The sequence below is a fragment of the Cibotium barometz genome, chromosome 17 (genome assembly GCF_041138505.1).
Source record: "Cibotium barometz isolate CiBa-2024 chromosome 17, ASM4113850v1, whole genome shotgun sequence".
Classification (NCBI taxonomy): Eukaryota; Viridiplantae; Streptophyta; class Polypodiopsida; order Cyatheales; family Cibotiaceae; genus Cibotium; species Cibotium barometz.
In genome coordinates this window covers 27175112-27187293 of record NC_141062.1, presented here as the reverse complement: position 1 = coordinate 27187293, position 12182 = coordinate 27175112, and the positions used below count along the sequence as shown (strand labels likewise).

At 38.5% G+C, this 12182-nt stretch overlaps 1 protein-coding gene across 1 annotated transcript; it reads right to left on the bottom strand.

Moving 5' to 3' along the window:
* Positions 1-7680: 7680 nt before the first annotated feature.
* LOC147629841 (protein trichome birefringence-like 5) lies at positions 7681-11638 on the bottom strand. Its single transcript, XM_086811370.1, has 5 exons — positions 10567-11638; positions 10209-10380; positions 9847-10031; positions 9054-9212; positions 7681-8127 (listed from the first exon to the last, which is right to left on the bottom strand). The coding sequence occupies exons 1-5, from the start codon at positions 11397-11399 to the stop codon at positions 7824-7826; spliced, it is 1653 nt and encodes a 550-aa protein (XP_086667496.1). The 5' UTR covers positions 11400-11638; the 3' UTR covers positions 7681-7823.
* Between the last annotated feature and the right edge of the window lie 544 nt (positions 11639-12182).

Here is a 12182-nt window from a genome sequence, read left to right as displayed (position 1 = left end):
ATGATATCATTTCTTCCACATGTTGTGATAAGTGTATATATAATTTATCCTTCATAATGGTTCCACAAGCAGAGCATAATGAAAAGACTTACTATGCTGCCAACATCAAAAGATAGCATGACTTCTAGTTGGATGGTGTATCGAGATGATTGAAGATAGGCAAGCAAGATTTAATCCATGCCAGCAAAGGTACCACTAGAGCCGCTAGTGCAATTGACAATAGTAACAATTCTAGGCTCATGTGTTCCCTATGAGCTGAAGTTGGAGGACCAGGAGTTTATGGGTGTTTACATGTTACCATGCAAATACCCATACCATATGGTATGATTTGCTACTTTATGCTTCAGAGGATATGCTTACTACATAACGGCTTATCTACATAAAATACTGGTAGCTATAAAAAAAATGGTCAATGTGAGCCAAGAAAAGTTACCAATAGTCAACTCAAAGTTATTTATGCTTCCTATAGATACATTTATGAAATTCAAAGATTTATAACGGTATGTGTGCCTTGGTAGCACTAATACCACTTCTTTTATGTTACTAGTAGAGCTATTAGTGATGACTAGCACTACTAGCATGTGTGCCTTGGTAGCACTAATACCACTTCTTTTAATGTTACTAGTAGAGCTAATGACTAGCACTACTAGCATAGCTAATGACTAGCACTACTAGCATAGCTATTAGTGATGACTTGAACTACTAGAGAAGTGTTGCTACTAGCACTACTAGCATTGTTTTTGTGTGCTAATAGTGTTGGCTAGCATTACTAGTACTGTTATTTATGCTACTAGTACTGGCTAGCACTACTAGCATTTTTTTGTGTGCTAATAGTGTTGGCTAGCATTACTAGTATTGTTATTTATGCTACTAGTACTTACTACACTACTAGTACTATTATTTGTGCTATTAGTACTGACTAGCAATAATACTAGCACTACTAGTACTGCTATTTGTGCTAACTAGCACTACTAGCATTACTACTAGTAGTATTTGCTAGGACTACTAGCATTTCTTTTCGTGCTAATAGTGTTGGCTAGCACTACTAATAGTGCTATTAGTATGCTTAGTGATGACTAGCACTATCAATAGTGTTATTAGTTCTAACTAGCACTTACAGTAGTGTTGATTACCACTACTAGCATAGTTAGTGGTGCTACTATTGTTGACTAGCACACTATTAGTAGTGCTATCTAACACTATTAGTAGTGCTACTAGTGCTATCTAACACTACTAATAGTTAGTGGTGCTACTATTGTTGACTAGCACACTATTAGTAGTGCTACTAGTGCTATCTAACACTACTAATAGTGCATTTGTCTTCTCCTATATCCTTACACATAGGACACTGTAAATTTTTTTGTACGACATGTGATGGCTTGAAAGTTAAAAAAGTACCAAATTACTTTCTTATGTTATCTTCTCCACTAGCACTACTACTAGGTAGCAGAGCTAGCTTGGCCGCTCTAATACTACTACTAGCAATGTTGGCTTTCCTGGTAGGAGAAATGTCTTCTCCACTAGCACTCCTATTATCACAGCTAGCTTTGCTACTAATACGCCTATGTTATCTTATTCACTAGCTACAAAGCTCTAGAGATACCTTTTCTCGTAATACTCCTACTAGCAATGTTAGCTATACTGCTAGTAGAAATGTCTTGTCCACTAGCACTACTACTAGTAGAGCTAGCTTTGTTGCTAATACTCCTAGTAGTATTGTCACCTTTTCTACTACTACTCCTATATTGTCTTCTCCTCAGCACTCCTACTAGTAGCAGAGCTAGTAGGAGTGTTAGCTTTGCTACTAATACTCCTATGTTGTCTTCCCTCTCTAGCACTCCTACTAACAGAGCTAGCTATGTTGTTAATGCTCCTGTGTTGTTGTCATCTTCACTAGCACTTGTCTTCTTCACTAGCACTACTACTAGCAAAGCTAGCTTTGCTAGTAATAGTGTTAGCATTGTAGTTGGTATATATAGTTGGTATATGTAGTGCTAGCTTTATATTTGGTATATAGACATCATGTAAAATTTCACATTTGAGAATGCACCAAGGTATTAAATCAAATGAAAGCCAATAACGATACATTTGAGAATGCACCAAGGTATTAAATCAAATGAAAGCCAATAACCATACATATTATAAATCCCATGGCATACTATTGTAGATTTCCTGATAGACTCATAAGATGCCTTGGTGTCTACATCATCATTATCTACACTCTTGAGGTAGTTCATGGTCTCCATGTATTCTTGATTATTTGGAGACTAAAAAAGTCTCCACACTTGGCTCAAACATAAAGTCCAATTTGTGGGGGAGGCATGTAGCCTTGCAGAGCCTGATACATCAAAGATTTTTCCCACCTAGATTTTAGGACGATAAAATGAATGAGTTCATGGAAATTTCACAAGAGAGAAGGCTTTTGGAGCACAGGAAATCTCCCTATTCTTGGATGGGTAGTAAGAAAGAGCTCCATGAGAAATGTTAGTTCTAAGCAAATCTACCTACCATGTCTATTGCACATTATAGTGTAGCTTTGTTGACCTTCGACTATGCATGTGTTAAAGCTCTCTTCACAACTACCCTAGTTGCATCATCATGCTCACCTTTGCCATGGATAGAAGGCAGCCCCATCTCTCAACCACTAGTGATACAACATGAAACAATGTTGCACAAAGAGTGTACCATGTATTTTATAATCTAAAACTAAAGAGTGAACTCTCTTACTAACCTCGCTTCCTATATGACAATATGTAATATGGACAAATATTGTGACTTAGCAGAACACCATTGCATGGATTGAATCTTGTTCTAATTTTCAATGAAGTCCACCCACCCCACCACCGACGTCACATCCTGAGGAAACCTCTAAATGCACTCTTTGAATTGTTTAGCCTGCCATCTATAAACAAAGCTATACATAATGATTTTTTGAAGGTGATTCTTTAACAACTGAAGTAACTCACTGCATTGTATCTCCTTGAATGTTAGGTCCTTTCTTTTTTTCTTCTTACCATTTTTTTCACTACTTATCTTCACATCTTCAAATAGTTTCATAGAAACCCTTTTTGTGTTGTCATTTTAAGCTCACATGAACATGCTGCCATGATCTTTGAACCACAGGTACCCATAATACATTTCAAAGTGTGGTAGGTAGCTCTGATAGCTTTTGAGCATAGGATTGATTTCTAAAGTGCAGTAACACTCTTGTATATATACTAGAAAGACGTGCACCTATACATTGTAGATGTACCTGTACATATCTAACAACTGCATTTGTACAATGCTCCATGATGCAGGCCACCTTTAGTTTTTGAACAAAATAGGGCATAAGAGACTCAAATGCTAAGTTAAATTTCAAGGTCTAGATAACAAGCTTTGAACCATTGGAAGAGTTTACTATTAGTGCTTGCATGCTTGAAAAGAGCTAGATGTTGTTCTTGCAGTACTACTACAATAGCATGTCATGATAATGGTATGGAGTTAAAGCAGTGATGACTTAGAAATTAACCTGAGGAGGCTCGTCGAGAAGGTGTAGGGATGTTTGATGATTGATTTTCTCCTGGTCCGTTTCTTGCATACATCCTTCTTATTTGGAGAGACACGAGTCTCTATTGTCCAAAAGGAAAACACTATGTCCTTGACCTCTTGTGTAATTGTGCGTGTCTATTTTTGTTTTTGGCACGTGGAAAATGAAAGTGTGGAACTATCTTCTTGAAGTTTGAAGTTGACCTAGTTGGAATGCAAGAGCAAGAGTGGGCTATGGTGGATCAAATGCAAGGATCAACATGATTAGAAGGTGATTAAGATGAGATTAGAAGATGATTAAGATGAGATTAGTACACTATTAATCTAATAGCTTAATGTAGGCATGGATACTCAAAAACCAAAAATTTCTCATTAGGCCAATGCCTCAATTTATAGGTTTTACATCCACAAGATGCTAAGTATCTAATCCCATTGATTTCTCCTGGATTCGTGCCACCTCCCCTACATTTGGGGGCACCTTTTTCCTAGAATCTTTCCATACCCCTATATTCACTCATGCTACCCTTGATTATCTTATCAGTAGATTCCTCTCACCTTTTCAATGCTACCCACTTAATTACAGACTCCCTTTTACAGTGTCTTGCTAAGGGCTTGTTCTCGCACACACCCATTCACTTGCATATTTCAACACCTCTCCTCAAGTGAATAACTCTAGCACACCTGGACCTTATACCAAGTTTCCCTCTTACTTGGTAGCCCGCGAGACCAATGCTTCAAGTCCCTAACTCATAGTCCTTGACACTCTCTCTCTATGTGTCCAAGGCTACTACAAGTGCCCGTGATGACTTTGACTAAAGTTCTCACACATACATTTACCACATGGCCTACATCATTGGTGGCTCAGCAGAGGTGGCTTTACTTTGTTGGGTCAGGTTACATTGGGTTGTGGGGTTTCTCTCTCTTTCTCTCTCAGAAAAGGTGTTCTGACTCCTCTACCTTAGGAGTCTCCATGAAGTTTGGTGATGTCGATCCTTCTTCATTTGGTTTGCTGTAGATAGCAGTCTCTAACCATGTGCCCTGGCTTCCCAGAGTTGTGGCAAGTGAAGGTCCTTCCTCCTCCGCTGCCTCTTCCTCATCCTCGACCTCGTGCTGCAAGGCCTCCTCGGGTGTAGAATGCTTTCTCTCTCCATTTGTTGGGTCCAATCTCTTTGACTTTGTTCTCTTGCTCTAGTAGAGCTCCTTCTATCTCATGCAGCTTTAAATCTGGTACATTCTTTAAAGTTGCCACAATGTTCTCATACTCTCCCTTGTCCACACTCTTCAGAAGCACTGCTAGTGCCTCGTCATCTTGATGATCCTTTGGAGCAGCTTCTTCTTGATGAGGTGGCTCATCTTGTTCTTTGTTGTTGATGTAGCTTTGAAGAGCTTGTCGATGGCTCCTCTCCTTTGCTTCTTCTCCTCTTTGTTTGATGTTCTCAAATGGGTTCATGGTAAAGTGTGCTTGTATCACGTGCACAAGCATGATCAATATTTCCATGATAAACATGAAGGCTATTGAGAGCCCAAATCCATTGTTTCCAAGATGGAACTTGAAGGCCAATGGTTGCCTCAATGACCATGATGCATGAAGTACATTTTTATCAATGAAGAGTGCCATGAGAGATGTGAGAGGTCTTACCGATTGCATGAAAGCAATGGTAGTGTCTAGCTCACTTGCATGAAGTGTAGGCATGTAGTGATGTATGTGATGATGATGATATGAAATGGGTTGGTACATCATATTGAAGCATGAGCTTATTACTCCTTTAATCTCCCCTTAATGAGATCAGGTAAGTACAATGAAGTTCAAAACCCTAAAACACTCAGAAATGAGCATGTGAAAATGATGTAACTTTGTGCACCAAAATCTCAATGATGCCCAAGGATTTTTTCAATGTGGAGCTAGGGCAAGATTTAGCGGTGGTGGGTTAGCATTACTTTAAGCACCATAAATTCAAGATTAGAAATAATAATTAGTGTTTAATCTTAAGATTACTAAAACTTCTTTCTATGAGTACCATAGAGCTGAAATTGGTTGTTGTTTGCTGGCAATGATTTTACGTGATTTTGACCACACAGGCGTGTTTGTAGCATTAGAAAACCCCTGGGAATGCTCTCTTGAGATCTGATTTGGTCAGAGTAGCGTGTATTTGACGTTTGAAGAGATTCTGATTGGATTTGGGTAAAACACAAAATACTTTGACCTGCACGTGATGTAGACTCCGTGAGCTAGCGATGGAGGTTGCCCTGACCTAATGATGAACCCCCTCAAAGGATTTGATGAATGGTGAAGGGGTTTAGGAGCATGGATGCTTTCTTCAACTGGGGGTGCAACTTGGCTATGGAGAAGAGAGAAGATTAGTGCTTATAATTATTATTATGGGCTAATGAGGTGAATAAAACACTTGATGATGGGCTAAGACATGTTGGACATGGATCTGGGGCTCTGATACCAAGAGTGATGCTTGAACTTCAGCCTCTTGTCTGAAATGCATGTCTTCCAAATCCTTTATAGATGGCTGAAGGATGAGCTGATTGAGTATATCCTTTCTAGTTGATGTGCACATTCCTTTTACTCCCCAATTAAAATACTTTGTCATGTCCATAAAAATCTTTAGGCTTGTTTCCACACCCAGCTATTTGTGATGTAACAATCCGGAGGGAGAGATAGTAGTTGTGATGTAACAACAATCAAGAGTGAGAGAGAGAGAGAGAGAGAGGGAGAGGATTTGCGCTGTAACTTACAAGAGAAGAGTTGTGTTGTAAATAACACATGAGAGAGAGAGAGAGAGAGAGAGAGAGAGAGAGAGAGAGAGAGAGAGAGAGAGAGAGAGAAACATGCTGTAACCACCTACAATACCCACGTTTAATTGTTTTGAGTTATAAGAGTGAATCATCATTAAAAAAATAATTTTTTGTTGAATAAAGTCTAGCTATTTCAAAAAAATTAGTGTGTCGGACATTGTTTTTGAGTCCATCTTAACATGCTTATGCCCAATACTAGTTTTATATTTCTCTTCTTTGCTAAGATAAGAAAAAATGAGTGTTTTTTTAAACTAAGCTTTTAAGAAAGCTAAACTTAGGTTTATGCCAAGGTATATAAGACCTTAGAATCCTCTTTGTAATGGAGTGAAGGCAAAGCTTGTACATGAATATGAAACATGAATTGAAGGCTGGTATCATGTGGGAATTTATTCTTTTCTTAAAGCTTGGATATGAATCTTTTGAAGCATTGCAAGCAACAAAAGCACAACACCAGTAGAAAGAACAAACATAAGACCTGGACCAGAAGAAATTATAGTGACCATTTACCTTCATATTTCTATTGTGTTTATTCACTTTACCCTAGCTTAATTTGTGTGTCAAGGATCACCCGATAAAGAAATTAATAATACAATATAAACATTTTGATGAAACACTCTAAAATCCCTTCAACATAACATAATGCAAAGGAACCATGGGTAGGAGGCTCAACTCCATGAAAACTATGGCAAAGGGTAAGGGTATAATCTTGCCTAGCTAAAGGGATGTAACGCACCTCAAGAAGGAGATTCAAACCAAGGCTAATTAAGCAACCATTAAATGTGAAAGACTTTCCATTGACTTGCTAGAACTGGTTGAATGAATTATGTAAGTGAGCATTAGAGTTCAATACAAGGGTTTTTATGGACTTGTAACAGTATTTCATATAAATGGTTTTCAGTTTTAAAAAGTGTAAAACCTTACAAAGAAGGGGAACTTTTATTAGCCTCAAAGTTACAAAAGAGGTGTAACATAGAAAAGGGTTTTTAAAATACACCTTGAAAGCACTTGCTGATGCACATGCTACCTTGGTTTGGGCAAATTTGACCCCCTTAGGTCTGATTTGGAGGTTATGTGTGGTTAAAGGAATGAAAAATTGGGTGATCTCAACTTGGGTGTAGTTAAAAGAACTGAAATATGGAAGTATGTAAGTTAAATTTGTGTGTGGCTAGGGTTAAAATTTGTAGTGGTAACATCATATTATATTCATGTGTGCATATATAGGGTTTGAACCTTTGCATCCTAATATAATTAATCTTTAATGAAGGGAGATTACAATTAGGGTAATTTAGACTCAAGTGTGGTTAATAGATAAAATTGGGGTTGTAAAGTATGGAGAGCTGGGTAGTCTCAATTTGGATGTAATTAAGTAAGGAAATAGTTGTGATTAGGCAACTAACAGAGTGGTTAAGTAAGTAAGGAAATAGTTGTGATTAAGTAAGGAAATAGTTGTGAATAGGCAACTAACAGAGTGGTTAAAGTGAGGTTGACATTTATTTAGTGAGAGAAAAATAGAGGAGCTCATTCCATATGTCAGGAAGGCCAGGTAAGCACCAGTGGCTGCAGTCTTGGTAGGGAACCACCTGTTGTTGGGGGTGCCAAAATAATGCTGGGTGGGCATCCTTTCGATAGATTGAAAGCCTTGTGATGTTAAGCACATGCACAGGTACCCTCATTTCTTGAACAACCCCTTCTAGTGTAGCTTGCAACTTATCAGGATATGGCGTTAGGTAGGACTCCTCATAGATTGGCTCTGTCTCATCTCTGCATTGCCCACCTGAATTCCATCCGCCTCCTCTAAAAAATTGAAAAAAAAACAACATGATGCTAAATCTGAAGATACAAAAGGTTTATTAGCATAATATATTCAATATAACCCCACATAAGAGCTTAACCCCAATTGTAAGCAAGGCAATGGATAAGCACAACATGCATCTTACTTTAGAGTACATAATACAAAGGGGTCGGCAAAATAAAATCATTACGTCCCACAGTAGAGCTAAAAACACAATTAAAACATGATAATGAGATAGCAAAACAAGATCAAGATGTCCCACATTAGACTTAATTGCAATATAAGAGCTAGTTCCCATGCACTCAAGTCAATTATGTAATGCAAGTGTTCTAGGTCCCATGGAGTAATTTTGACTTACTCAACTACATTAGTCCTCCAATTGAGCTGCTTCATATGATACTAATTAATGGGTTCTCAATATACCCTATGTTAGAGAGCTTATCTCCCACATAAACATAACCAATTCTCAACAGTTGACAAGCATCCCTAACCATTACACAATTACCAATTTTCACATGTAGCACTGTCCACAGTCTTACAAGAAGTTTTTTGTAAATTTGTTGAGTGCTAAGGTGTAAGCATAATCTTAGGTTTGGAAACTTTTTAATTATATTGTAGGGTTGCATAGGATTCTCGCTAAACTTAGGTTTGGAAACTTTTTAATTATATTGTAGGGTTGCATAGGATTCTCGCTAATCTACATGTACCATTAACTTGACACTTGGATTATAAGTGCAACCCTTTTACTACCTAGCTCCCTCATTAATTAACTCTACACATGTGAGGGTTACCTTAATCATTCTTTGGCCTTTAGCCCCCACCAACTTATTTGCCATGTTGAGGACTTGCAACCTCACAAGCTTTTACCATAGCAGCATAACGACAACAAACAAAGTCAACAAGATTGTAGAGCATTTATTTTACGTACTTGAAGTGAATAGGAGAGTGGCTTCGATAGAATACACTTGTGTTTTGTGGATTGACATATCTGTCCACCCATTTCGCCCATGTAGACAGAGCCTTGTTATAAGCCACCATAACATCCAGCTTACTATACACCTTGTTCCTTTCTCGAAAGCAATTCTCCCTTTGCATCACACAACCCAATACATCATTATTAATATACATTACTTAATTTTAATTGCATTGGATGCATGTATGTTAATTAGCTTATAATTTAATGTATAAGTTGGAAATTTACAATGGAACCTATTGTAGGTCAATAGGTTTTAAAATTTTAGCTCTAACAAATGATGCCAGTGATAGGTGCATGCACCCATGCTACATGAATATTTGTGAAAAACACACACACACACACACATACCCACACACATATGTATGTACATACATACATGTACACATATACACACATATTTACATAGATTACACACATACATTATATATATATGTATGTATGTAGGCACGCATATACATACATACATACATATATACATATGCGTGTATGTATGCATGCCTACATACATATATATATATATATATATGTACATCCATATATATATATATATATATAAATGAAGATGCATGAATTACCCTTTTTTTTCAATAAAAGGCAGCTTTATATTAAAAAAAAGACGAGACGAATTACAAGTAACGGAGTTTCAACACATAGCTGAAGATGGTAAATACTGTCTATGAATTACCCTTTGATTAATTATGTTAAGGAGATGGTAAATACTGAGCAGATTAGCATTGTTAATTACCCCTGGCCGAGCTTGCTGGGACCCCACCAGTGATCTGTGTTGAACACCAACACACTAGCTTTCCTCCATCTTCTCTCTGATCTGTCTATCGTGTCTAGCGTCAAGTTGAAGTGGGTCTGGTTGGAATCCTCTTCCGTGTGCACGAGAAACCTAGAAGTGTAATACTCGACGCTGCAATCATAATCCTGAGTCACAGAGTTAATCAAGTACGTTTAGCGGTTGAAATATTAATGCGCCGTTTATGATGCTACCGGCGCGTGATTAGCGTTAAACGTATTGCATACGCATTGCTGTTCATTACTGCTACATGATGCAAGTAGTGTGCATTAGGACCAACTTAAGAAGGGAATTCATTAACTTGCCACGAATTTCAAAATGTGATCACTCCCCCGTGTCCGGACAATTCTACTCTTGTCTGCTAACGACTCTCTCAGCATGCAGAGCATTGACTCCCACTGGTTCCTACTCAAGGAGTCCCCCACAAAAGCCAGTCTCTTCCCTCTCAGCCTTTCCAGCATGTCTGTGCCATTGAACCTTATCATAATAAGCACACAACATGAGCTCAGTAATACACAATTTTCTTCCCATCAATACATAAAAAAAAACCCTCAACTTTATTAGTTGGAATAAACATGTTTAATAATGGTATTAATGACGACCATTAATGGCACTTTTTGGCTTACTGTGACTTCTGCCACACTTACATCTGGGCCTTATTACCTTGGCATATTGCAATCCCTTGGGGTCCATCTCCACCTGGTGTACTTGGCATCACGCCTGCCATTCTGCTGGCAGTTAAATTTTTCCTCTACAAATGGGCAAGTTTCAGGTTTGTAGAGTGGATATGTGTCATCTTCAACCCACCTTCCTGTGTAGATATCACAGTGAAGATTGGTAGACTTATGTGCTGAGGAAGAAATTCCATCATGATCATGCCTCCTGCCATCAGTTCGGTTGGCTAATGATGGCTTCAAATCATCGTTAAAACCGTGACCCATGCCATCAGATACGTTGGTTGATGACAACTTCACATCAGTTGAATCTGGTGATGAAGAAAACCCATTATCATCATGACCCATGTCATGACCCATGATGCCATTGCTCTGGTCTACTACTGATGACCTCAAGTCAATAGAAGGGGGAGAGGCTTGATCATGAGAGGAGCTAACTGATTGCTTCTGGTGAGGCATGTATGAATGTGGGGACCTTGGATGTATGGATGTGGATGATAGGATGTTTTCTTGATGTGGGGCTGGATGTGAGTATAAGGCCGAGCTTCCGAACAGGAGGGGGAAGAGCAGGTTGGAGAACATGGCAGTAGTAGAAGGGAGAAATAATGATGGCCATGGCCATGGTGATGGCAGTGAAGATGACGATGACGATGACGATGACGATGATGATGAGGTCCTTATGGGCACTACCATCATGGCACAGTTCAAGGTGAAAACAGCTAAGAGGAAGATCAGACACAACATGAGGCCAAGGAAGCTGGGAGGCCACCATCTTGAAGGCATGGCCAAATTATAGGCTCTCCGTGACTTGCCAAGCTCCATTGCCTCCTACAAAATAGCTGAAGCTTCTCTTGCTTTGCTGCCTGCAAATGATAAACTAACAGCTACACAGAGATTAAGGCTAACTCAAAGAGCTAACACATATCCACAAGGTGCACTGTGCTTTGTTTTCATCACGATCATGGTATAATGGTGGTCAGGGATTGCATGCAAAGCACAAAAGAATTGTTACTCAGAGTTCCTCCTTTAAGGACTTTACTGAGTGCATCCAGAGCTGGTGCAGGGAATAAGAAGGAGATTTGAACATGATATACAATAAGAGCTCACACAGGAGCACTCTTTCTTTGCAGCTAACATGTGATGGGTTGATGAAGGAGGTGTAAATGATGACGATGATGTTGCCCTTTAGGTGAGAGAGTGTTACTCCAACGAATTATTAAGGGCTGGCGGCAGGCAGCTACAGCGATGGTTTTCCTGTCAAAAAGTTAGAGACGTACATCGTTCGTGTGTGTGTGTGAGTGTAGAAAGAGAGAGACTGTTAATAATTATAGAACAAAATTACATTTGGGCAGACCCCTATTGGCTCCGCTCATTGAAAAAATTCATACCCCACAATTTAGAAAGAGGAAAACAAAAATAAAACCACACATATTTTTTTTTAAATTTCTGATGACCCATGGATTCAAAATTGAGAGAAACGTATCAAAAGTGTTGTTTATTGCATTTTTATGATTATGCTTTTGATTATTGATAAAAAAATATCATAGATATCTTCCAGTGCCTTCCATAATGCATCAATTTTTCTTAGTTCCATTCCTTTGGTAT

Bases quoted from the DNA above. Each gene is read 5' to 3' on its own strand.
- LOC147629841 (XM_086811370.1), bottom strand. From the start codon at position 11,399: ATGGAGCTTGGCAAGTCACGGAGAGCCTATAATTTGGCCATGCCTTCA. The intron at 10,032-10,208 runs GCAAGTTAATGA...TCTGTGACTCAG, and splicing joins ATCACATTTTGAAATTCGTG to GATTATGATTGCAGCGTCGA. The intron at 8,128-9,053 runs GTACGTAAAATA...TCAATTTTTTAG, and splicing joins CACTCTCCTATTCACTTCAA to AGGAGGCGGATGGAATTCAG.